The sequence below is a fragment of the Haliotis rubra genome, unplaced genomic scaffold, assembly GCF_003918875.1.
Source record: "Haliotis rubra isolate DU_JTF1 unplaced genomic scaffold, ASM391887v1 Scf877, whole genome shotgun sequence".
NCBI classification, from domain to species: domain Eukaryota; kingdom Metazoa; phylum Mollusca; class Gastropoda; order Lepetellida; family Haliotidae; genus Haliotis; species Haliotis rubra.
In genome coordinates this window covers 106,220-132,668 of record NW_025767609.1, presented here as the reverse complement: position 1 = coordinate 132,668, position 26,449 = coordinate 106,220, and the positions used below count along the sequence as shown (strand labels likewise).

The 26,449-nt window shown below is 44.0% G+C and overlaps 1 protein-coding gene across 1 annotated transcript in view; it reads left to right on the top strand.

The window, feature by feature from the left end:
• The window catches only part of LOC124263279 (peroxisomal acyl-coenzyme A oxidase 3-like), a 30,909-nt gene extending 5,436 nt beyond the window's left edge, over nt 1-25,473 (top strand). Inside the window, 15 exon segments of the mRNA XM_046697869.1 lie at nt 2,164-2,394; nt 3,512-3,586; nt 4,824-4,913; nt 5,204-5,436; nt 5,671-5,767; nt 6,089-6,268; nt 6,801-6,923; nt 8,146-8,235; nt 8,237-8,267; nt 8,678-8,806; nt 9,034-9,144; nt 9,740-9,894; nt 21,051-21,195; nt 22,952-23,106; nt 24,306-25,473. Coding sequence (XP_046553825.1) covers nt 2,164-2,394; nt 3,512-3,586; nt 4,824-4,913; nt 5,204-5,436; nt 5,671-5,767; nt 6,089-6,268; nt 6,801-6,923; nt 8,146-8,235; nt 8,237-8,267; nt 8,678-8,806; nt 9,034-9,144; nt 9,740-9,894; nt 21,051-21,195; nt 22,952-23,106; nt 24,306-24,422 — 1,962 coding nt within the window. The 3' untranslated portion in view covers nt 24,423-25,473.
• Nucleotides 25,474-26,449: the final 976 nt, after the last annotated feature.

The following is a 26,449-nucleotide window of genomic DNA, read 5'->3' as shown; positions in this document are numbered from 1 at the left end:
TGTTTACCTGCTAATATACACTACTCCAACGAAGTTAAAGAACCTGTGTGACTTGGCTTAGTGTGTGTTGTATACCAATAGTGTCGATTGTTGCCTTGTCGAACACTTGTTTGTGCTGTCAGATGGTCTGTTCCTCAAAGCCATCAAGGGGCAGTCGGGTAGCCTTGTGGTTAAAGCGTTCGGGTTCGATTCCCCACATGGGTACAATGTGTGAAGCCCATTTCTGGTGTTCCCTGCTGTGATATTAGGGACTGTTATTAATTTATGACCAGGGGGGTTATGATGATTTTAAGGGGGTGGGTGGATGGGTGGTGTTTGTCACCTATTTTGTACTGGGGAGGTAGGGGGATCAGCAGTGTTGTACACATGAACTTGGGGGAGAGGGGCAGTAATTTTGTACATAGAAATGTTAAAACTTTATGCTTATTAATTTTGAGAAAGAAAGGGGTGTCATTGATTTCGTACATGACATGGGGTCTGTGTGTCATTTTAGGGGGTGTCATTTACATTGTTCATACTTCTCCATAAAAATCATTATCACCCCCTCCAGCCATAAATTATGAACAGTCCCTTAGTGGAATATTGCTAAAAGTGGCATAAATCCAAGCTTACTCACTCACTCAAAGCCATCATAGTTTAAGCCATCATGGCATAATATGCACTATTTCACATGTAACCTAGACACATACATGGTTGCCATGGACATATTCACAAATACATTTTATCATATGATCAACCAGGATGGAAATATATTTGTGGACTTTCTAAAATTCCAGGCCTTATTATCATGCTCATGGCATCAGTGTTTTTGTGGAAAAAATTGCCAGCTGATTGATTAGTTTTTCTACAGAATAGGTATTACAGATGTTGGTGACAGGATATGAACGAGTCACAGCTGTGGCCTTGGGCTGCTGATGCAGGATTTGTATTGTCAGTAGACAGGATCCTAAACCATAAGGAGTGATAATAGTAGATGGAATTTAATTTATAATGAATTTTCTTTTTTCATTTTTTGTGTAAAATTAATGCCATGGTGTTTGTTATCAAATATTCTGTGCCAATTTGATATATGTTGCAAGTGTTGTGACAACATAGGGGTTGATAATGAACAGAACCCGTGAAGATTGGTCAGGCTCGCTGACTTGGTTGACACATGTCATCGTATCCCAGTTGTGTAGATTGATGCTCATACTGTTGATCACTGGATTGTCTGGTCCAGACATGATTATTTACAGGCTGTAAATATAGCTGGAATATCGCTGAGTGCAGCGTAAAATTAAACTCAATCACTCACTAAAAGTGAACAGCTGTTGAATAGACAAAAGGGAAGAATCAAGGCTTCAGGTGTTAAGCCAGTTTGAGAACCGCCATTATGACTTTGTTTAGACAGAGGTCAGATTGAGGGCCAACATTATGGCTTTGTTTAGACAGAGGTCAGATTGGGGGCCAACATTATGGCTTTGTTTAAGCAGAGGTCAGATTGAGGGCCGACATTATTGCTTTGTTTAGACAGAGGTCAGATTGAGGGCCAACATTATGGCTTTGTTTAGACAGAGGTCAGATTGGGGGCCAACATTATGGCTTTGTTTAGACAGAGGTCAGATTGAGGGCCAACATTATGGCTTTGTTTAGACAGAGGTCAGATTGAGGGCCAACATTATGGCTTTGTTTAGACAGAGGTCAGATTGAGGGCCGACATTATGGCTTTGTTTAGACAGAGGTCAGATTGGGGGCCAACATTATGGCTTTGTTTAGACAGAGGTCAGATTGAGGGCCAATATTATGGCTTTGTTTAGACAGAGGTCAGGATTTGTAAGATTCTTCGACAGCGTGAACATATTAGACAATGGGGTTGCCAAGTGGTTTAAACTTTTGACAGTGATGTTAAAGAACCAGGTTTGATTCCCTGTTTGAAGCCTGTTTCAGAAAAAGGTTTTTTTGATCTTTGACACTTGATGGACTCATGTCATTGTAAGTCCCTGGGGTCAGTGGTAAGCAATACAGTTATAGGAAATTGAGTTAAACATGACACATGATTCTAACTTGACCTCATATCAAGCCTTGGACCCTCATTCATTACTGACAGACTCTAAGACTTGAACATAGTCAGACCCAGGTCATTCTCTGGTTGTAATATGAACTTTCCTGGTCTTTTCATTCCAGAACAAGATTTGGAAAACTCTGGAAAATGATCCACTGTTTTCAAGGTCGTATTCCACTCCAAGCCTGTCAGAGACACGCAAACTGGCGTTTCAGCGTGTTCGGCAGATATTTGCTTACAACTTCCTCCCTGACAGTGAGCTGTATACCAACCCTCTGAAGCACAAGATCTTCAGCGACAGTTTGGGGATGTATGACTGGAGCATGGCTGCCAAGGTCCAGCTCACTGTGGAGGTAGGTACAGAAACTACAGCCAGGCTGTACAAGGAACCAGCTCTTTATGCCTGAGTACTTGTATTTGGATTTTGTTTAAATCTCAAAATTGATCATTGCTTTTTAAAGCTGTTGATAGTCAATAAGTTATCAATCAGTGGAAGAGAACAGAAAATTGTTCCAATCAGGGCATGTCTCCCTGTAGCCATACATCCAGGTCATGAATTTGTTGAACTTTATTATAGATAACTTTTTAGTATTATTCCAAATGTGGGCAACTTCTTTCACTTCATCAAGTAAAATCGTTTCTTCAAATGAAGGGGAAAGAACTAGCCCTGAAACATTTTAGCCAAGAATAAATGATAAAGAAGTTGTTATCCATAAACAGCTGCATGTTATCGTCAAGGTTGATGGCAAGACTGCTGTCTTGAAGTCCTTATCACTTTTGGGACCGTAGTTTCATTCCCTTGAAATAATGGTTCATTGGAGACTAGTCAAGCTTCCTCACCTTCTTCACATAAACTGTTACGTTTTTGACATAAATATTCAGGGCTTGATTTAAGCATTTAGAACAAGCACTGGTGCAACCTGCCAAATGCAACCTCATATTTATACCAACTCAAGATTATTACCCAGTGCTGCTAATAGTTTGCTGTTGGAAAAACAGAATAGGTAGGAGCTTGGAGCAGTGACTGACGACACTACACAGACAGTGTCACAGAATGACTGTTACTGTTCATGGCATAACATGTAATGAAGTAAGATAAAATGATGTTATCAGACCAGAATAATTGTGTTGTACTCTTCTATATCATCAATACCAAAATTCAAGCATTTTATATTATTGTACCTTGAATATAAGGTGCAACCTGTTTTTGTTAGGTGCAACAAGGTTATCACCTAAGGTTGCACTAGGTGCAAGTAGGTTTCATTTTCTTAAACTGGGTCCTGCTACTGAAACTATAAGGCTTATGTTGAAGATGCATTGCTCAAATGATCCAAGGTGTGGGCCTTACAGATGTCTGATCTGAAAAAAATATATCTCCATTGATGCTGGCAAAATAGTCAGCTGAACCTGAAGTAGTGGTGTTTGTTGCCACTTGTGTGAGTATTGAAGTGTTCTTCTGTTTGCATGTAGATGTTTGGTGGAGTTGTCACCTCAATGGGGTCTCGCAGACATGAACAACTCGTGGAAGACAACAAGAAATTTGAGGTGAGTGTTGCATGTAAACTGCTAGGCCAGGTACATGGAGTGATGTCAGCTTGTACTTCACAGGGTTTGTACACTGTGTTCCTCATCATTCATGGATGGTTTGAGGTGTAGTGTGTCTGTTTGTAGTCAGCTAAAGACAAAAGGATGGTAGAGGTGAGGTGAAATTGGGTTTATCGTCGTGCTTGAGAATATTTCGCTCATATGACGACGTGCATGCGTGTGTATGTGTATGTGCGGCTGCTTGTACTAGCCCAGACTGAAGCTGGTTTTATAGTGCTAGCCCACTGAGATACCATGCCGCAGTGAAGCATGAATACCCCACTCAGACACATTATACTGACTCCGAGCTGACCAGTCCTTGTTGTACTCATTAATGCCGAGCGCCAGGCAGGGACCAACAAGTACCATATTTTAACATCTTTTGGTATGAAGCGGTTGGGGATCGAACCCGCGACCTTCCGCTCTACAGGCGGATGCTCTAACCACTACACCACGGAGGCGGTCCAAAGGATGGTAGAACTCATGGAGGACAACTGAACCCAACTCTCTGCTTGAGTTTGTGAACCTGCCATTACTTGAACTGAGGCAATAGGGGTGGTGGGGTAGCCTAGTGGTTAAAGCATTGGCTAATCACGCTTAAGACCCGGGTTCGATTCCCCACATGGGTACAATGTGTAAAGTCCATTTCTGGTGTCACTGCCATGATATTGCTGGAATATTGCTAAAAGTGGCAACCCAACTCACTCACTGACACAATATGTTGGGAAGATACACATGGGGTCAGCTATGAAATGTTACAGTTCGTTTGACGTATACTGTAAATACACATTGCCTTTAAAGTGGTCAAATGTAACATATGTTGTATTTGGGTTTACACTTTCTCACTTGTTTTGGTATGCTTTATTTGTCAACCTTAAGTGATGCGTTTTGTTTCCGTTAGGCCACACCAATTTTATTTCTTGTTTTACGGATTTCAGTCCACAGAAAACCTAAAGGCAGGAGGGAAAAAAAATAAATAAAAATTCACCAGTCAAAGTAATATTCCTTTTAAATACGAAAAGTATTTTACTTTGGCAATTTATGAAGCATATATGGGGCAAAAAACAATCTAAACAAAATTTCTTGTAAGTTTACATTTTTGGCCAATAAAAACATTAGGATTTATTTTTTGAGCGGGGAAATATAATTATTATTATAAAATTGGTCTGGCCTAAGTGAGGTTTGTAATTCCTTCCAGAATTTTGGCTGCTTTGCTCTGACTGAGTTGAGTCATGGCAGCAACACGAAGGCTATGAGGACCACTGCGACCTACGACCCTTCCACCAAGGTACCTGTAGCTGGTTTGCGAACAATTTTCAGGAAGCATTATATGACTGAATAAGGGTTTGTTTGAAATGTCGGTCTATGATACTTCATAGCAATGTAACTGCTTGTATAAAACTTTCTACTTTATTAGAGATTTGATAACAGTTCTAGTAATTCAACAATGTGGCTGAGGTCAGAACGACCTTTTAGTGTATTGTTTATCAGGTCAGAAATGTGGCTGTTAAAATGAGTTTCCTCAGCATGGAACCTGGAAGGTTTTTACCGCTGATATTGATGAAATGATGATTTCAGGAGTTTGTATTGAACACTCCTGATGTGGAGGCGACCAAGATCTGGGTGGGGAACCTTGGCAAGTCCGCCACCCACGCGATACTGTACGCTCAGTTGTACACACCAGATGGCTCTTGTCACGGACTCCACACGTTTGCCGTTCCTGTCCGTGATCCAAGGACACTGCTGGCCTACCCCGGGGTGCTGGTTGGAGACATGGGAGAGAAGATTGGCCTCAACGGCATCGACAATGGGTGAGTGTGCAGATAGTCTGCTTCAACCAATAATTTCCTTTCCTGGTCTGCAATCAAATACCTGACCCAGGAACAGCATAGATCCATTTGTTACACAATCAGGTAGACGTTGATCTGACAGTGTTGATCTTTAAGGCACTATGTCAGTATCTCCTTGTTCCGACAGCATTAATCTGTACTTTGGTAAGTAAATATATTCTCAGATATGGTAAATCCTACATTTCAACTTTTCAGATTTGTATCTTTCAACAATTACCGCATCCCTCGTGAAAACCTGTTGGACAAGTTCGGGGATGTTACACCCGAGGGCCGCTACATTACACCATACAAGGTATGTTGACAGCAGTACATGTGAATTGTCCACAAGTCCTCTATCCCCATTCCTTCATAAACAAAATGGCTCCCAAACTATCATGCAAGTATATCCTTTGTCAGTGGCCTTGACCTCTACATCAGCTGTTGGCTGTTTATCCATCACGGAACTGCAAAATGTCATGTCAAGAAAAGAAAAAATTGAAGAAAAGCACATCATAAATATTGTATTGAGATAAAATGAAGATCTATTACTGCCTTATGTTATCAAATTAATTACTATTACTTTTAATATTGTTAAGTTGTGGGCTAATTCCACCATCGTTTGCCACGGTTACAGGATCCCAGCAAGAGGTTTGGCGCCTCCCTTGGTGCCCTGTCTGGTGGGAGAGTTGGCATCACGGGGATGTGCACCTGCAATATGAAGCTGGCCCTACCCATAGCTGTACGCTACTCTGCCGTGCGCCGACAGTTTGGACCGTCAGACAGGGAGATCCCTGTTCTAGAGTACCAGCTTCAGGTAGGAGTGTGTTGTCGGGCAGCCGGGGTTAACATAGGGGACACAGGATCCTGTTGTACTAGGAGTCTTAATGGATGTAGTCAGACTCAGTTGACTGTGTACCCATGAACATCCAGGTTAAAACTGATCTTTAACAACCCATGCGAGAAGCAATAGCCTTTGTTGACACATGTCATCTTATGCCAATTGCATAGGTTGATGCTCATGTGGTTGATCAGTGGATTGTCTGGTCCAGAACTGAATATCAACAGACCACCGCCATATAGCCAAAATACTGCTGAGTGCGGCGTTAAACAACAGACAGAAACATACAGTTGATTGTGTAATATAATAACTGAGCGTGGAGTGCTCTGTTAAGCATCAAGCAACCAAAAGATTGAGGGTGGTGGAAGATCTCAATATAGCATGTCCACATTTAATCAAAGTCTGTATCCTTACTACAGTAAAGATGTAATTTCCCCCCATTTTGTCGTATGGATAAGATCGAGCTTGTACAGACAGTTGTTGTATCCATGGTGATGTCGTGTTGCAGCAATGGAGACTCATCCCCTACATTGCAGCTATGTACGCCATGGAGAACTTCTCCACCACGTTCTTCATGGACTACGTCATGTTGAGGATCGGACTGATGGCCGGTGATAAGAGCGAGAAACAGGTAGGATCTCTGAAAGTGGTCCAGTAGAATGGTTGACCTGATAGTTGAATAATTCATTGGCAGTATCTATTTGTGTACATGGACTGATCCAAGGAGGGTTACAAAACCCTTAGTTATCTCCCCGAGTCTACGCATGCCCATAGAACGTTTCCTGTAATAAACTTGTCTCGTACCTGCCACCCGAGTGTTCGGTCGTGTTGTGATAGCTCTTGCATATAAACTTACATTTGTGTTGGAACCCGAACCTGGGGACACTAAAGTGGCGACGAGGATGGACACTACCGATATAGAAGCTAGCTTTTAACTACGTTGGAGCACAAAACTGGCACTGGGTGGTAATTTTGTAAATATTTCATGAAGTTTGAATTCAGCCGTCCGCCATTTTTTTTTCGCGTGTGCGCATACCACGTGCTCGGGAAGACAGGCATTAGAGACTGGGATTTCATAGTCGGGGAATATTTAGGTTTAGCCGGTGCAGTCAAATCTCGCAACAAGCTATAAGTCTTCCCTCCTACCAAACTCAACCGTGCAGCAACTCTCTTGTCTGGCGCAATTTCACTAAAGATGAAGTACTGTTCTAATCTCTCACAGTACGCTGGCCAATCATCACTTGAATCGTCAAAATTTTCTATACAAAATTTCCCTGCCATTTTCTTCTGAATAACAGTTCATAAATATTCCCGACTATGAAATCCCAGTGATAATCCTGCTCCTGTTGAGTGTGATCTGGAAGGGCGACCGATTCCAGACCGTCTTCCGGAACCAGTGTCGTCAGTACCTCGCAGAAATCCCGTATGAATCCGGCGAGCGCCGAACAAGTTGGATTTGTAGACCCATATGATTGACTGACATTGTTCCTCAGTTCGTGTAAATGTGTAAATAAGTTAACACTTCACCTGCACCATAGCTCGAGTTATAGACTGTAAATGTGTTAATCAATCTCAATTGAGCAGCAGTTCTATCAACACTACGAGGATTAAGAATAGTGGGGAGGAGTGTTGTGTATTTGAATATGAACTAACACGTATAGCGTGTAACGAGTTATCTCCCTTAGTCTGCGCATGCCCATAGAACGTTTCCTGTAATAAACTTGTCTCGTACCTGCCACCCGAGTGTTCGGTCGTGTTGTGATTGCTCTCGCATATAAACTTACATTTGTGTTGGAACCCGAGCCTGGGGACACTAAATTTATCAACTCACGTGGCGTGTGGTTGTGTTGTAGGCCGAGCTAGGTCGGGAGATCCATGCCATCTCCTGTGCCAGTAAACCGCTGGCTGGCTGGTTGGCCAGAGACTCCATACAAGAGTGCCGGGGAAGCTTGCGGTGGTCACGGATACTTCAAAGGTAGCTACTTTAGCTTAGTGGAAAAATTAAAATGCAAATTTTTAGAAATCTCAGTTTTGAAAACTACAACAAATTTTGCCAATTTACCTGCTAAAGAGACATAATTTTTAACTTACCTTACCATAGGTCTAATGCATATTACCTCAAGCTCCGCTTAAAGAGATCAGACAGTCGTTGATTCGCCATTCTATAGAACGGCCACCTCGTGTATCGACGAGTGTACAGGCAACGGAAGTGACGTGATCTCCCCTCCCGCGCAAGCGCGGTCCATCCAAAATCACTTTTACTTCAAGCGTACTGATATATTTCCAGAGTTGAGGATTTAAGGTTAGTAATTTCACTGGCATCAGTGCATGTATATTCAGTCTTTAGGAAATCCCACCCTCTACATTAGTCCATGCTTGTTGTAGTGAACCGATTGGGTGACATCCGAAACGACCATGACCCCAACATGACCTATGAAGGTGACAACAATGTCATCTTGCAACAGACCAGCAACTATCTTCTCGGCATGTATGAGATGGCCGCACAGAGGAAAGGTAGGCCTAGTTCAGTGTCTTGTGGATGAGATAGCAGTTCAAAAGACGAAAAGTGTACTCTAAGAATGGTCATGAATTTAAATGCCCCATTATAGTATGTAGATCATAGATACAGGGGGTTTGGTTCTTTGTGACATGGATGACTCATCCATTGACCATGGTTATTTGGTTCATTACGTGTTGTTTGTTGTTTGTGTGATAAGAAGTATGGTTTGGTTACCTGACAGGTCAGGGCATCTCCACGCCGTTAAACAGTCTGGACTTCCTGGCTGACCTGGACAAGATTCTCTCATCTAGGTTCACAAGTGCCTCCGTGGAAGACTGTATAAATCCTCAAGGTGAGTCCATTAGTATATTCCGCCGTGATAGTTGTACCATCTGTGATCATTTTATATTGACAATTGTATAATCTGTGATAGTTGTACAGTGTTATTTGCATAGTGATAGTTATATAATCTGTGATAGTTGTACAATATTATTTGCATAGTGATAGCTATATAATCTGTGATAGTTGTACTATGTTATTTGCTTTGTGATAGTTGTATAATCTGTGATAGTTGTACAATATTATTTGCATAGTGATAGTTGTATAATCTGTGATAGTTGTACAATATTATTTGCATAGTGATAGTTGTATAATCTGTGATAGTTGTACAATATCATTTGCATAGTGATAGTTGTATAATCTGATGTCTCCAACAGCCTCTGCTTATTGTACAAGGATGCAGTGCTAGGGGTTGGTTGATAATGTGACTTCACATGACATAACATGACATCTCCCTGACAGTGTAGATCATGGCTCAAAATGGAATGTCTGATCCAGACTAGATGATTTACAAGTTGACATCATTTTGTTGGAATATTGCTAAGTGTGGTATTAGACAACAAACCTGAAAACCTTAACTACCAACACATGGCTCCCTGTTTGTTCAGTGCCTCTGGCGGCCTACCAGTGGCTGGTGTGCTACTTGATGAAGGACAGCACGGCCAGACTCAGGCAGCAGTCTGCAGCAGGCAAGGACTCCTTCACAGCCAGGAATGACAGTCAGGCATACTACTGCCGCAGTCTGGCACTGGCATATATAGAGGTGAGATATTAGACATTGTCTGGCACTGGCGTATATAGAGGTGAGATATTAGACATTGTCTGGCACTGGCATATATAGAGGTGAGATATTAGACATTGTCTGGCACTGGCATATATAGAGGTGAGATATTAGACATTGTCTGGCACTGGCGTATATAGAGGTGAGATATTAGACATTGTCTGGCACTGGCGTATATAGAGGTGAGATATTAGACATTGTCTGGCACTGGCATATATAGAGGTGAGATATTAGACATTGTCTGGCACTGGCGTATATAGAAGGGAGATATTAGACATTGTCTGACACTGGCATATATAGAGGTGAGATATTAGACATTGTCTGGCACTGGCGTATATAGAAGGGAGATATTAGACATTGTCTGACACTGGCATATATAGAGGTGAGATACTGGAGACATTGTGTGGCACTGGTGTATACAGGGTTTATTACCCTTAAGATAAATTTGTTGATTCTTTTTCAGAAGAAGTCCTCCTTGGGGTACTTATAAGCATTAAAATGTCCATTTTGAAACCTACGACAGTTGTAACTATATTTCAATAAAAATATTTACAAAACGAAAAAACACGTTCTGCGTTATGAGACCACCCCTACAGGGCCCCAGCGGGGCCCCCTACCGGCAAGAGCAGGTAACTCTAGCCGACAACCTCGCACCTCACTTTTCATGCTGTCGTCTCAGAAGACAGACGTGCGTGTAGTTCATTGTGAAAAGAAATCAAAATGAGTGGTACAGAATCAACTAATGTATGTATGGTTCCTCTTTTCTCTCGCACGGGCTTTAGTGGAATTGTAGGTTGATTTTTTCATTCATGATTGTTGTAACTTAGTCGGACAGGCTCCATTTTCCAGCCATGCGGCAGGCAAGATGGCGGTCGGTTTGGCTTCCTTCTGTCCCACGGTTGTAACTTTTTTTAAGTTACATCGCTAGGGGAGGGTAATTTCTTATTATTACTATGGTAGGCTTGCCTAACGCTTACACTTTCAGCAAAAGGTGAGTTGGGGTAAGTTTTTCATATAACATTTACGCTATATATGTTAAGCGCAGGAAGCTTGCATTTTCACCCTTGTTCATGATATGTTAAAGGGTAAACCTGCCTTAGCTTTTCACATAGGGTTTATCGCCCGCGGCGTATTATATTTTACGGTGTTGCATATATGTGTGTTTTTAGACTGTACATCAGTTTCCATGATAAATGGTTCTGTTTGTTACAGTTTCACCCGCGGCGGCATGCATGCGCAATGTTGCCACCTCAGGATTCGCGACGATGTGTGCCTACGCTTTGTTTGGCTGTTGAACATCATGATGATCAATCGTGTGAGAACTGCCAGATTTTCACCAAAGACGACGGCGTCGCTCCGCAGACTTTTGTTTTATACAAATCTGCTGCAGGCGGGGGGGGACTTATGGGCACAGGACCCACCATCTAAAGTGGCTAAAAGTAAGAAGAGTTCTTCTTCTTCTAGTGGGGTGGGGGTAAGCGGGCCAAGACGGCGGTTAAACCTTCTTCCCTATCCCTCCACTTCCACAACTCAATCAGAATCTGCACCCGTGATGTATTAATGATTTAACATCCATATTGCAGCAACAGATGACTTCGGGTTCGCCGCTGATCTCGACGCCGATGTCCGGGTCTCCGTGAGGAGATCGGCTTCCGCTCGAGTTGGCGGTGCTCCGAGGTCGCCTGTCGGGGTTCCCCTGCCTCGGCTCCGGTCCGGGGACGGTTCTACCCGGAGGGGTCGTTACCTTGAGCCTTGGCTCTGGTGACCCCTCTGCTGGTGCGCCTGTGGCTGGCCCGAGCTTCGCTCCGCTCAGCGCAGAGTACTAGCGTGTTGATACCGGTCTCGTACCGCTTTGCTACCAACTCACAAGCGGGGGTTTCCCCGAAATGCCGGTGCTACCGGGTCGACTCGGGCCTTACGTTCCTTCGGGAATCCTGTCTCGCAGGCTCTTCCCTGGGTCCTCGGCACCCTGGCTCAACCTCGAGCCTAGGGTCGGTCGGGCCAGGCGCCTTGGCTCTTATGGCTCCCCTATCTTTGTCTGTGGAACCGACTTCCGTGCTCGGGCGACTCTGGATACCGAGTTCGCTGTCGGGAGGCGGAGGAGGAAGCCATGGATGACGACGGGGCATGAGACGCCGGGGAAGGTTCCTTCGCTTGGTCCGTCCCTGCGGCAAGTAAGGGAACGATTATGCCCTTTTTGCCGCAGGGTGGTCGTCAGCCGCCAGACGACCCGACCCCGCGGAGTTTCGTCTCCCGGGAGGCGCTTGTTCGTGTCGGTCGCCGAGGCCCACTTGCGATTTTTACCGTCACTGATCAGTGAGGTTATTAACCCTCTCCTCTCAGGAGGCCGGTCACGCCGATCTTCCGGAGCTGAACCGGGCGCTACCTGATGGGAGAGGGGGCTTTACTGACCCCGGTGGTAGACGAGTGTATTTATGCCTCAGTCGCCCTGGGAGGGTCATCTGGCCATAGCCACGCCAGTGCCGGTTTCTTCAGTCAGGTCAGCCTCCTTTACTTAACAACCAGGGTCGGCGTCAAACACCTAGTTGTTTCCTCCTTTACTTCTAACAACCAGGTGTTGAAGTCGGTCTATCGCTCCTTTGAGGAACAATACCGTAACGCCGCTCAACACCTAAAAGGTTTCAGTCCACTCAGCATACCTCTGCCGACCGGCCCTGCAGAGGAAGCTGGGGTGGACCAGGAGGCGTGGACGGCGACTCTACCGTTTTAGGGTAAGTATTAAACTACCTGATTCCTACCGCCAAAATCGATAAAGCCGCTTCATGTCACCGCCCTATTGATTTACCTGCCTTTACGCTTCCTGCTTCGTCTGGTAGCGCAGTTTAGAGTACATGTGTTGGATGTGCGTAAGACACTTAAGACGATGTCAAGAGAACACAGTCAATCCGTGAAGATAAGCAGTTATTCTGCTGTTACGGGCGTAAAGTAGGTCACCCAGTTACCACACAGACCATATCGAGGTGGATCGTGGTCAATATGTATGGGTTACATACACAAGGGTATGACTTCCAGAGGGTTTAAAGGCTCATTCGGTTCGAGCAGCAGTTGCCACGCCCAAAGCGTATGCGGCTGCTCTGCCCATTGAGGAGATATGCTCTGCGGCTATTTGGAGCCGACCGAAAGCACGCTCATTCGCCATTATCAGCTGGACAAACATTCGCGAGCTGTGCTCGGTTTGGCCAGACGATTCTCCACAGTGGACAGAGTAGCACGCCTCAGGCCGAGTAAGCCTTGTGGCTGATTTACTCATTGTTTTATACTGGTGTCGGGTATATTCTTCCCTATTTTGCACTGGTGAAGGTATGTGGTGGCGGTTTTTATTTCCGTTCTTTTGGTATCGGTGCCTTTGGCTTCTATTTTCCATTTTTCCCGCTTGGCTAGCGTGTGCTATGGACAGTAGTTTGTTTTGGCGAAGTCCCTAGTTTTACTCACTTCCACCAATCAGGATGGGAGGTGTAGTTTTTATCTTGGGGGTGTGTACCGATTGACCAATGGGCACTAAGCTTTGACCTCCCAGGGTCCTCGCCTTAGTCACGCCCCCCGCCTTGATTGACATTGGCGGACACGTGACTGGGTAAGTGTGATTTCTATTTTCATACGGCTGTACTACGCGTTACTGCGCTCGACCAGTGTGTCAGACAGAATGCCACTCCCGGTTTTCTGATCTTTGGGAGTCTGTTTTATGCTTATAAGTACCCCAAGGAGGACTTCTTCTGAAAAAGAATTATACAAACCTGTAGAGGTTATGAATTCTTTGAAGAAAGTCCTCCTTGGGGTACGGCCACCCGCCTCCCCTCATTCTGTCTGATCCGTTCAGCATGAAAAGTGAGGTGCGAGGTTGTCGGCTAGAGTTACCTGCTCTTGCCGGTAGGGGGCCCCGCTGGGGCCCTGTAGGGGTGGTCTCATAACGCAGAACGTGTTTTTTCGTTTTGTAAATATTTTTATTGAAATATAGTTACAACTGTCGTAGGTTTCAAAATGGACATTTTAATGCTTATAAGTACCCCAAGGAGGACTTTCTTCAAAGAATTCATAACCTCTACAGGTTTGTATAAATTCTGATTGGGCAATAGCCAAGGCATACAAAACCATGTAGGCGGATTTACCATGGTGTACGAACCGCACACCCCATCAACTCTCTCATGTGCCACAATACGCTGGTTGTACAAATGACCTCGACCTTAGATGGAATGTGGCTGCCAAACGACTGATCGGTTCGAAAGTTTAGAGCTGGTGTACACAATTATGAGTATAAACAGAGTAATAAAATTGTTACCATAATTTTGTATTTGTTTTTTGTCAATATAAATGTTTCTGTATTTCACTTGTCGTTTAACAAAACCTCAAATTTTTCCTTATCCTGACTCATGCTCTTTTGCTTGTCCCCTTCCTCTTGCGAACATAGTGGAACACTTGTATCTCCTTAATTGAAGCTCCCTTCAATGTAAAATCACTAATTGGTACTCACCCACGAGTTACCTCCCCTGCCGTAAGCGCGGGAACAGGTGTCGCCACCCTCTGGCCTCATGCTTCACTCTCTCCTTCTTCGCCCAGTGAGCAGGATGTGAGAGCGCCTGTGTCTCCTTACACACTATATCCTTTGGTTTTTCTTAGTTAGTTACCTTTTATAGTTTACTATAAAGGTATAGCTAGTATCCTTCAGTTATTTGCATTAATAATTAATCGTATTTCTGCTGTTTATTCACGTGAGTTCGTGATTGTTCAGCTAGGTTTACATTGATGAAAAACTGTACTATTTGTACATTACGCTTTTCCGCTTGGATCCGCATGTGGTATGCCCTAGTTGTACTCGCCTTGTGCGCTTGATTCACGCTTGCAGTTACTGCATAAATTTAACCAATTCTGCCTTTGATAAATACCATCTTTGCGTCTTGAGACGTGTTGCAGATAGGTCACGCAAACTAGGTGTAGACATGGCCGCTACGTCGGATTGCCCATCCAGTCAACTGCTGTCGAGCGATCCCCTCCCGCCTGGTGTTCTGCTTGAGACCCCATCGAAGAGGGACGTGGGATGCAGTCCGTCACCTCTAAAAAAGCGAATCGCCTCTCCAGACATCCAGTCATCGCAGACAAAGTCCAAGAGGGCCTCAACGCTCTTCTCAACGCAGACTTCGCACTTCCCCAGGGCAGCGTCTTCCTCCAAAGGGAAATCTACGAAGTCATCGAGAACTTTCTCAGCCGAGATCGCTTCCAGCAGCAGAATTGGGCCTCTACGATGACCAGCCTATCATCATACCCGACATACGCCACAAGAAGCTTACCAGTGACAGCGACAGTGACGCCAGCAGAGATCACCATGCAGCCTGATGCCTCTACACTGATGTCAGACGAGATCGCTGAGGGCCCCACCGCTAGCACAGCAGAGAGGGCACCATCTACTACGCCGCAGATCATCCCTAACGATCTTATGAAACAGATCATGATTATGATGGAAGGCCACTATAGACTGGAGAAGCAGCCATCCCAGGGTCCGAAGCCGCCAGCGAAGGCTCCAACGTGAGACAGCACCCCAAGGGCACAATCTGTCAACGTGAGCAGCCACGACAATGCAGCCTTCGGCGAAGGAAGTCACAGACCACCTCGACGGCGAAGGACCCAGATGTACAGCCTTCGCGAAGGCCTTCGCGAAGGCGGGAAAAATCATCACCTTCTTCGGCGTCATACTCAGATACGGAATCTGATCATCAGACCACACGCAAGCCTTCTTGAAGGTCATATCATCGCTCCCCAGGACCGGACGCCTTAAGCGAAGCTTCGCTGGCTGGCGCTCGCGAAGGACACCTGAACCCAGATCGTCTTCATCTAAAAGATCATCAAGGGACTACACAAGAGCTTCGCGAAGCTACCATCAGTCCCCTCATAGGTCGCCAAGAAGATCAACCTATCGATATAGATCACCAAGACGATCACCTCGCCGATCACCACGTCGATCACCTCACAGATCTGCACATAAGTCCACAACTAGATCTCCACAAGCGTCAAACGATATAGAGATAGAGCCACATAGCCCTACATCAGAAGAGCAACAACCTCTTATCTATGATGATGGAATGGAAGATGATGGAGGAATTATTTTCTCAGATGCAGAGATAAGATATTGGATGGTCAATAATCTAGATCTCTCATCACCTTCCAAGAGTGGCAATAAGGCGCAGACTTATCTGATGAAAGAAGATGACGCGAGATGCTATTACACTACCCCAATCGACCCGTTAGCATGGCGTACCTCAGAACCTAGATACAGCATTTAACAAAGCCACAAAGGTTCAGACGCCACATCTGCCAAATTTCAGCTCCAAGAAGTTCTCCACGCATAATATGGACCCCTTCTTCAAAGCGCAAGACATCGATGAGAACTATAAGCTGATCTCCGATGCCAAGAACAAGTACTACAAGATTGATGATCGGAAATTGGTTCAGATAGAAACCATGACGAAGCGCGATGTTCTTTGGTCTAAATAGATCTAGAACAATCAATGAGACACTTATCTCCAGATTTCGGAACACGACCTCTGAAGATGACAGAATGATTTACTCGGCCCTACTGATGCAAAAGAAGGACCAGCAGTTTTTAACAGATCATCTGACGTCTGTCTCAGCAGCACTGACCTTAGCTCGTCGTCAAGGCCTCCTAGCTTCCTGCAACTGGGGTGAGAACTTTACAGCTCCACTATATACAGCCCCGTGGTCTTCCCCATCCATATTTGACGGAGGAATAGACAGAGTCTCCAAAGAAGTCACCAAGGATTCTAGAGAAGTCCTGATGATTAAATCGATGGACACGCTAGCCAGTGTCATTCGACAGACTTCACAAAGATACTCAGGAGATCTAAATTCACGGGCCTACAAAGAGCTAGAGACAGGAAGATTGCCAGTTCCAGGGAAGAGATTCTTTTCGTGGCCCATATGGCAACTATAGAGGAGGGTCAGGACGAGGCAGGACACCCAGAGGTTCCCGCGAACTATAAACGCTGAAAGACAGGTTCGAACGACTGAGTCTTCCACCCCCAGCCGCTCCAGTACAACCGCCACAAGTGGGTGGACGTCTTCAACTACACTGGGAAAACTGGGGAATACTGCAAGACACCTATGTCTCCAACATTCTTCAACGCGGATTTCGTATCCCACTACAGGCCAAGCCTCCACTAACAGTCAACCCTCACAAGTTCGAGGTACAGGCACAACAACTACTAAAGTTAAGAGAGGCGGTTACATTACTCCTAACCAAGCAGGCCATAGAAGTAATAGAGCAAGGAAACATCGAACCAGGTTTCTACTCCCCAGTTTTCCTAGTACCCAAGAAGAACTCCAAGGAGAAATACAGACTCATTTACAACATGAGCTTCTTCAACAAGACTTACTTAAGCAGACCACCCAGGTTCACTATGATACATCTACCGCAGCTACGGCAGATGATTCGCCCCATGGAATACATGGGCAGTATAGATCTACAAGATGCTTACCTGCACATCCCGATACATCCCGAATCCAGGAAATACCTTCGGTTTACGCTAGACGGGTTACATTACCAGTGGAAAGTACTCCCCATTCGAATAGCATCAGCCCCATGGTTATTCACGATAATAACGAAACCGACAGTTACCTATCTACATCGGTCCAAGGGCTAATGCGAGTGCTCTTCCTCGACGACGGGATACAAGTAGATCAAGATCCACAGCATCTCAAACTACAGTTAAACTACATCATAAAGCTACTAACACAGCTGGGATGGTTAGTAAACTTACACAAGTCGGACCTAGTACCATCGCGAAGATCTGCAATTCCTAGGAACTGATTTATCACCAATCTCAACCGTATAGTCGTATTTCAGAAGACCGTTGGCTCAAGATCCAACAGATCATTCCACCAGCTCTACTTTCTGCGCTACCACTTCGACAATGGCAGAGCTTACTAGGTCTTCTAACATCAGCCCAAGACTTGACAGTCATAGGCAGATTACAGTTACGCCCATTACAGGTCTTCGCCAATACACATCTCGACGACCTACAACCATTCAGTCTACCAAACATCTCAGACCTCATCTATTATGGTGGACAAAGAAATCGAATGTCTGCGAAGGGATTTGTTTAGCAGAGCAGGAATTCAAAACCCATCTATATGTAGACGCTGCCGCCCAAGGTTGGGGAGCTCATCTCTCCAACCGACGGCATCAGGGTTATGGACTCAGCTAGAAAGCAAACTCCACATAAACGCATTAAAGATGAAAGCTGTAATCAACGCCATAAGACATTGGAGCAACATTCTACAGAATGCGCCTGATGATACATACCGACAACTCGACAGTGGCGCTTTATGTGAACAGACAAGGCTCAACGAGATCGCCGAACCTTTTGAATTTAACCTTTCAACTGTTCGAATTAATCCAAGATCTAAATCTACATGTCAAAGCATGCCACATTCCCCGAGCCAGGAATATACTAGCAGACGCACTCTCTCGCCACATCTACCGTCACGACAGAATGGATGCTCAGTACAGAGATATTTGCACAGATAACCAAGCAAATAGGAGCCGCTAGTAGATCTATTCGCCACAAGGTTCAACAATCAACTACCGACATTCGTGTCACCAGTGCCAGACCCACAAGCATGGGCAACAGACGCTCTAAGCATATCATGGGAAGGCCTCAATGCGCGTCGCGTTTCACTTCCAGCAATAATACCTCTAGTATTACAGAAAATCAACCAAACGCAGAGCCTACAACTCACTTTGGTCGCTCTCTATTGGCCGGCCAGAACGTGGTTTCCTCTAATACAAGATATCGGGTCAACCGGCACTAGAACTACCCAAGCGCCGCAAAACCTGTTAATACATCCTCACACCAAACAGGTGCACAGAAACCCAGAAGTATTCAAACTTCATGCATGGACTGTATTAAAATGTGTTTAAACAAGAGAGGATATTCTACCAGGGCGGCAAAAGCGTCACGCTTTGCCTTTACGATACTCAACGCTGCGTGGCTTGTACGATGACAAGTGGCAAAGTTTCAAAATTATGCAGCAAACAAGGGTTTTACAGTGAGAGATGCCACGCATCCTCAAGTGGCAGACTATTTGTGTTACTTACGGCAAAACAAACATTTAAAAGGCTCGACATTGTCAACATATCTTGCAGCTTTAGTTCTGTGATTTCTATGAGAACGGGTGTTAAATTAACAAGAACACCAGAGTTACTGGCCTTACTACATGCGTGCCCGCATTGGAGGACCAAAAGCGGAAGTTCCACGCCCCAGCTTGGGATCTGAATGTAGTTTTACGACACCTCACAAGTGAGGATTATGAACCATTGGAATCGACAACATTTGAATTTCTCTCACAGAAAACAGTCTTCCTGTTATCGCTAGCCACGGCAGCCAGAATATCTGAAATTCATGCTCTAGATTATGAGAGGATACAGTTTGATGACAATCAAAAGACAGCGCACTTGGGATTAAGATGGGATTTCATCGCCAAAAATCAACTACCAGGTCAACCAGACAGGTTATTTCACATCCCTGCGCTATCCTCAATTCTCGGATCTCAAGATACATTGGACTTATCTCTATGCCCAGTACGAGCTCTCATAATCTATTTATGGCTGTTCCAAAACAAGGCTAAGATCGCCAGAAGATTGTTCATCCCTATCGCCTACAAATCAGACAGAAGTCTCTCGTACCACCATATCTATATGGATAAGAACTGTCATTTTACGCGCCTATAAGGCAGCAGGACTGGACCCTCCAACAGCATCAAATCCCCATGAAATCAGGGCATTGGCATCCACCCTTGCCCTTCACGGTAACTGTTCATTGAATACAATTATGGAAGGATGCTTTTGGAAATCTAACATGGTGTTTGCTAATCACTATCTCAGAGATATCACCACCGAGGGCGCCTCTGGCATTCATCATTTCGGTCCTTTGGTCCTCGCCAGCAATTGACAGTCCCTCGTGAGGGCGTTAATATTCACCCCCACGAGATTATTATATATATGATACATATATTCATTAGCTTATAACTCCATGGAGTTCTAGGGCTATGTATATATTTAGCTTAGGTTATTCAACCTTAAGCTCATACTGAGTTATATTCAGTGTACAGCTACGATAGAGTAGCAGTTTATATATATATTGATATATCAGTATATTAGTAAGGTAATACCCCACTTATAGTGTATATATCTATGGCTTATTATAAAGGAAATATCCTAAGTCTCAATGCCTTATGAAGTTCCCAAGAGGGGTTATTACAATATCACTTACTTAAATCACTAATTATAATCCAAAGTATTCTGTTTACCCACCACCTCTCCGGTGGATTCTACAAGCAAAAGAGCATGAGTCAGGATAAGGAAAAATATGTAATTTTTTGAGTAAAATTGATATTTTATACTTATCCTGACTCATGAGGTTAGCCCTCCCATCCTCCCCACATCACACTTTGGATTTCCCTGTAAATTCAAGTGTTGGGCTCGCAAAATCAGGAGAGAGTGAAGCATGAGGCCAGAGGATGGCGACACCTGTTCCCGCGCTTACGGCAGGGGAGGTAACTCGTGGGTGAGTACCAATTAGTGATTTTACATTGAAGGGAGCTTCAATTAAGGAGATACAAGTGTTCCACTATGTTTGCAAGAGGAAGGGGACAAGCAAAAGAGCATGAGTCAGGATAAGTATAAAATATCAATTTTACTCAAAAAATTACATATTTGATAATTTTTATCATAAACTAAACCATCCTGAGTTATCTCCCTTTATGACCGTTCAGGAAAAGTCATGGCGAAAGGTTTTGCATCTCATTCTGCCAAAGATTGAATGTTGTTTTTTAAAGATAAGCTAAATAAAGAAATCTTAAGGGTAATAAATTCATCACATGGTGTTTTCAAAGGTTGTACAGGACTGTAAGACCTTTGTAAAATTCTGTATTTACAAGGGTCTTACACTTGCAGCAAAGGAAATATGGAATTTACAAGGGTCTTACAGTCCCATACACCCTTTGGAAACACCATGTGACTAATAGTGTTGAACAAACTGGTACAGCAGCCCTTGTAGAGGAAACATCTGGAAGTTGCTGTCACTGACATGAGGGTCTTTTGTTTGTAGCTGAATGTCTTGGACCGATTTGTGAAGCTGCTGGAGGAAAACAATGGAGAGGAAACACCTGCCAGCCTGAAGCCTGTGCTGACCCGCCTGTGCTCCCTGTTTGGCCTGTGGAGCATTGAAAAACACCTGACCACTTTGTACCAGGGTATGTACTATACAGCTCAGAAGGGTGAGGTATTGAGAAACATCTGACCACTTTGTACCAGGGTATGTACTATACAGCTCAGAGGGGTGGAGTATTGAGAAACACCTGACCACTTTGTACCAGGGTACGTAATATACAGCTCAGAAGGGTGGAGTATTGAGAAACATCTGACCACTTTGTACCAGGGTATGTACTATACAGCTCAGAGGGGTGGAGTATTGAGAAACACCTGACCACTTTGTACTAGGGTATGTACTATACAGCTCAGAAGGTTGGAGTATTGAGAAACATCTGACCACTTTGTACCAGGGTATGTACTATACAGCTCAGAGGGGTGGAGTATTGAGAAACATCTGACCACTTTGTACCAGGGTATGTACTATACAGCTCAGAGGGGTGGAGTATTGAGAAACACCTGACCACTTTGTACCAGGGTACATAATATACAGCTCAGAGGGGTGGAGTATTGAGAAACATCTGACCACTTTGTACCAGGGTACATAATATACAGCTCAGAGGGGTGGAGTATTGAGAAACATCTGACCACTTTGTACCAGGGTACATAATATACAGCTCAGAGGGGTGGAGGGTTGAGAAACATCTGACCACTTTGTACCAGGGTATGTAATATACAGCTCAGAGGGGTGGAGCATTGAGAAACACCTGACCACTTTGTACCAGGGTACGTAATATACAGCTCAGAGGGGTGGAGCATTGAGAAACACCTGACCACTTTGTACCAGGGTATGTACTATACAGCTCAGAGGGGTGGAGTATTGAGAAACATCTGACCACTTTGTACCAGGGTATGTAATATACAGCTCAGAGGGGTGGAGTATTGAGAAACACCTGACCACTTTGTACCAGGGTACGTAATATACAGCTCAGAAGGGTGGAGTATTGAGAAACATCTGACCACTTTGTACCAGGGTATGTAATATACAGCTCAGAGGGGTGGAGTATTGAGAAACATCTGACCACTTTGTACCAGGGTATGTAATATACAGCTCAGAGGGGTGGAGTATTGAGAAACACCTGACCACTTTGTACCAGGGTACGTAATATACAGCTCAGAAGGGTGGAGTATTGAGAAACATCTGACCACTTTGTACCAGGGTATGTAATATACAGCTCAGAGGGGTGGAGTATTGAGAAACATCTGACCACTTTTTACCAGGGTAGAAGTGAAGGAAGTGAGTATGGATTTACGCCGCTTTAAGCGATATTCCAGCAATATCACAGCGGGGGACCCCATGTGGGGAATCGAACCTGGGTCTTCAGCATGACAAGCAGACGCTTTAACTACTAGGCTACCCCACCGTCCCTGAAGGGTTGAGAAATGCCTGACCACATTGTTTCCTCATATAATACAAACAAACCTCATGGACCCCAGAATACTGTTTATGACTGGTATTAATAGGCAGGGAAATATAGAAGATAACCTTGAAGCTTCTACACGACAGATATATCTGGTATTAATAGGCAGGGAAATATAGAAGATAACCTTGAAGCTTTTACACGACAGATATGTCCAGACAAAGGAATGTGGATCACATGTCACGTTGTATAAACACCAATAAAAGATTCTGAAATTTTGACTTCCCTCTATACAAAACATATGACCAATGGTGCTCAGTTATACTCTGACTGGGTACAATGTGTGAAGCCCATTTCTGGTGTATGCTGCCATGATGTTTCTGGAATATTGCTAGAAGCAGCGTAAAAGTATACTTACATACTATCCATGCATTTGTAGGTGGCTACATCACAGGTAGCAGTCCTCCACGTGTTGTGAGGGAGGCCATCCTCCGTCTGTGTCAGGAGCTGAAGTACGACGCTGTCGCTCTTGTCGATGTGATGGCGCCAACTGACTTCATCCTCAACTCACCGATCGGAGCATCAGATGGACAGGTGAGTTACACAGTATCCCAGATAACCCATTTGAGCATCAGGTTACATGTGTGAAATAAACCTGTAAGACAATCAGATTGACAGATGAGTTTACACGATAGCCCGACCTACCTGTTGAACCTTTCATTGACAGTTACACAACTGCTGAAATTGCCACTTGCGTCAATGTAGTGCTGTTGTATAACCCCCACTGGAATCAGGCCGTGGCTTGTTTCCTTGGTTACCTCATGTTGGATGAGGGCTGAGTGAGGTCCAACCCATGAAGTACTGAGTAGAGTTATCTATCTGCTGGTATACTGGCCACATGAAGAAACTGTGCACACAGAAAATATTGATGTAGGCACACAGCGTCTTTGTACATAAATACAAGTGTAAACATAGCAAGTATTGGAGACAATCAAACGCTCATGCACGTGCCAGCAACGTGACGTCATTGATGGTGGCCTATGGACTTGCAATGTTTCTGCTCGCGCAGCCCGCGCAGCTGCACACAACATGTGAAACTCAGAAATTGCTGTCACTGTCAAAAGCTTGATCTTTGGTCATTCAAACGTTCACAAATTCATAAGTCACATGCACATCATGCCAAGATTAACATCTGCTCAACGTCAAGAAGCCATTGGAATGGTTCGAGCAGGAATAAGCCAACAACAGGTGGCAGCACATTTCCAATGCCAACGTAACACGAAATCTGCATTGCCCAGACGTTATGGAAACACGAATGACGTCGCCAACCACCCACGTTCTGGGCATCTCTGACGTAACGACGCCAAGACAGGACCGATGGATTCCGGTGACTCATCTCAGACACAGGTTCCAGGTGGCAGTGACCACGTCTAAGATCATTCCCCATGCCTTCAATGCTCATTTGGTATAGCCTCTATGCGTTGTCAATGCACTGCTGTGCTTCACGCACATGGTGGTCATACCCGTTATTGACTTTGTGACTTCGTCATGTGACGCCGTACTCAATTTAGAACTTCTGACGTCACCGTTACGAATATTGTTCATGTTCTTTTGACATTTTGTTGTGGTCCGATACTTCAGCTTCTAAAGTGTCTACGTAATTTCATCTTCTCTGTGTTGTATTCCAATTCTGAAGGAATTTTCTGCGTGCACAGTTTCTTTATGTGGCTAGTATATTTGGACAGACCAATTCTAGTGTGTATGAAACACTTCTGGCATGCTTCTCTCTTCAGATTTACAAGAACCTATATGGCGCCATGATGCAGGGAGAAGAGGTGCTGCAGCGACCTGATTGGTGGAGAGATTTTGTAAACAAGCCTGTGATTCGTCAGCCCAAATCAAACTTGTGATTCAACTGCTCAGATTAGAGACTATATAGCTCATTCCATGAATGAAGACGAGGAACAAAGACTTATTACAATACATCAGTGGCTGTGATTCTGTACATGTGAGAGAAATAATGCTGAGTACATGAGAGTGTTGAGTAAAGACAATACTTGTGTTTGAGGCTAAGGGCAGTCCTTGGGCCCTATGACATCAGAGTTGTGACAAGGTCCCCTTTCTTGGTTGATTTTCACTTTGCAGTACCTTGTCACTGTATGTAAGTCCAGGCTTTTGAGTAACATATTCTTCTTGTCATTATTGTAATAATGGGTCTAAAACGGCCATTACTCTGACCGACCACAAATATGGCTTAAACCATGGCTCGATGTCTTTGAGGGTATTTAGCTCTGGGTCAATATAGACCGGAGTCAACGTGGATTTCAGCTTACTTCACAGGCTTTAGAGCCTCCAGTTGATTGTTATCTCAAATGTTGAGCCGATAAACAAATTACCAAGTTTGTAAATCCATTGTTAACACAAGAATTGCCTCCTCTACCTAAATTCTAGCAAGGCATAATAACTCTATTATTATATATTTCTCAATGCATATCTAAAAACATTTACAGTAATTCTTTATGGGTTTGTCATGTGTCAAGACTTGATGATTCTGTTCACCAGTATAATTGTGTTAATGTGTATTGCAGATAAAAAAAATGTTTATTGAAAATGAAATAGGTTGAAATTTCATGTTTACTGGATGCTATTATCAAAGTTATCAAATGTAACACATGTTATGGGATTACACTTTCTCAGTGAGGTACAGTTTCTCGTACTTTTAAGATGTAGATGAAACTGTTATAATGTTTTCACTGCTGAGTATTATACCAATTATTCCATTGTTTCATTGTTTGCTTAGAGGCCTATAACAATGATGTGGGCACATTGTCGTAAATAATCAAAGATGATATCATCCATAACTTCATGACGATTAATTGTGACATTTTACATCAAAAGATTGACTGACGTAATGTTTGAGATCAAGAAATGTGTTTATGATATTAAACTAACAGCAGCTGATTATGTGTCCCATGAATTAATAGTCAAAGTTCCTAGTCATAGTCACCACAGTTTTAACATTTTCTAGACTGTTTCTCAGAAAAATATTAAGGGTTCAGCGACACTATGACAGGTATGCCGGTATGTAAACACAAATCATATGTGTGACAGAAAAGCATGAGAAACATGTTTGTCAGAAATAACTGATCGGCAGCGGATGTTTGTTTTTTTCTGTTCATGTTTTTGTCAGATTCACACTCAGATAGAGGCGATGTGGTAGCCTAGTGGTTAAAGCGTTCGCTCGTCACGCTGAAGACACACATGGGTACAATGTGTGAAGCCCATTTCTGATGTCCCCCGCAGTGATATTGCTGGAATATTGCTACAAGCGGCTTAAAACCCAGCTCGCTCACTCACTGGGAAGACCCGAGTTTGAGTTCCCCGACATGGGTACAATGTGTGAAACCAATTTTTGGTGTCCCCCGCTGTGATGTTGCTGGAATTTGGCTAAAAGCGGCGTAAATCCAAACTCACTCACTCACCCTCAGATATGTCACTTCCTGGTATATAAGGATTTATTGCCTAGATGTCTTGCCATTATGGTATTTGAAAGTATTTTCACATTAAACGTTCGAATATGAGCTTGCATCAGTTGCTGTTAGTGTTCCTTATCTGTTTGACGGATGTGAGACAGCAGTTAAGTGAAGTGTAGGACTCCCCTTTGGACCAAAAATATCATTAAACACAAACAATAATATCTCACACAAACAATAATATCAATCACATATGATAATATCAAACAATTATATTGAACACAAAGTCACAAAATCTTCACCTTCCTGGCGTTGAATGCCATGTGTTGTCAAGGAACATTACACATCATTGCAGGCACCACCTGGACTAGTCAGTGGACTAGTTATCTGAGGCACTGCAAGTGGCTCTTTGGGGTTGCATTCTGACGGCATACGAGGCAACCCAAGCTTGTCATAAGAGACAA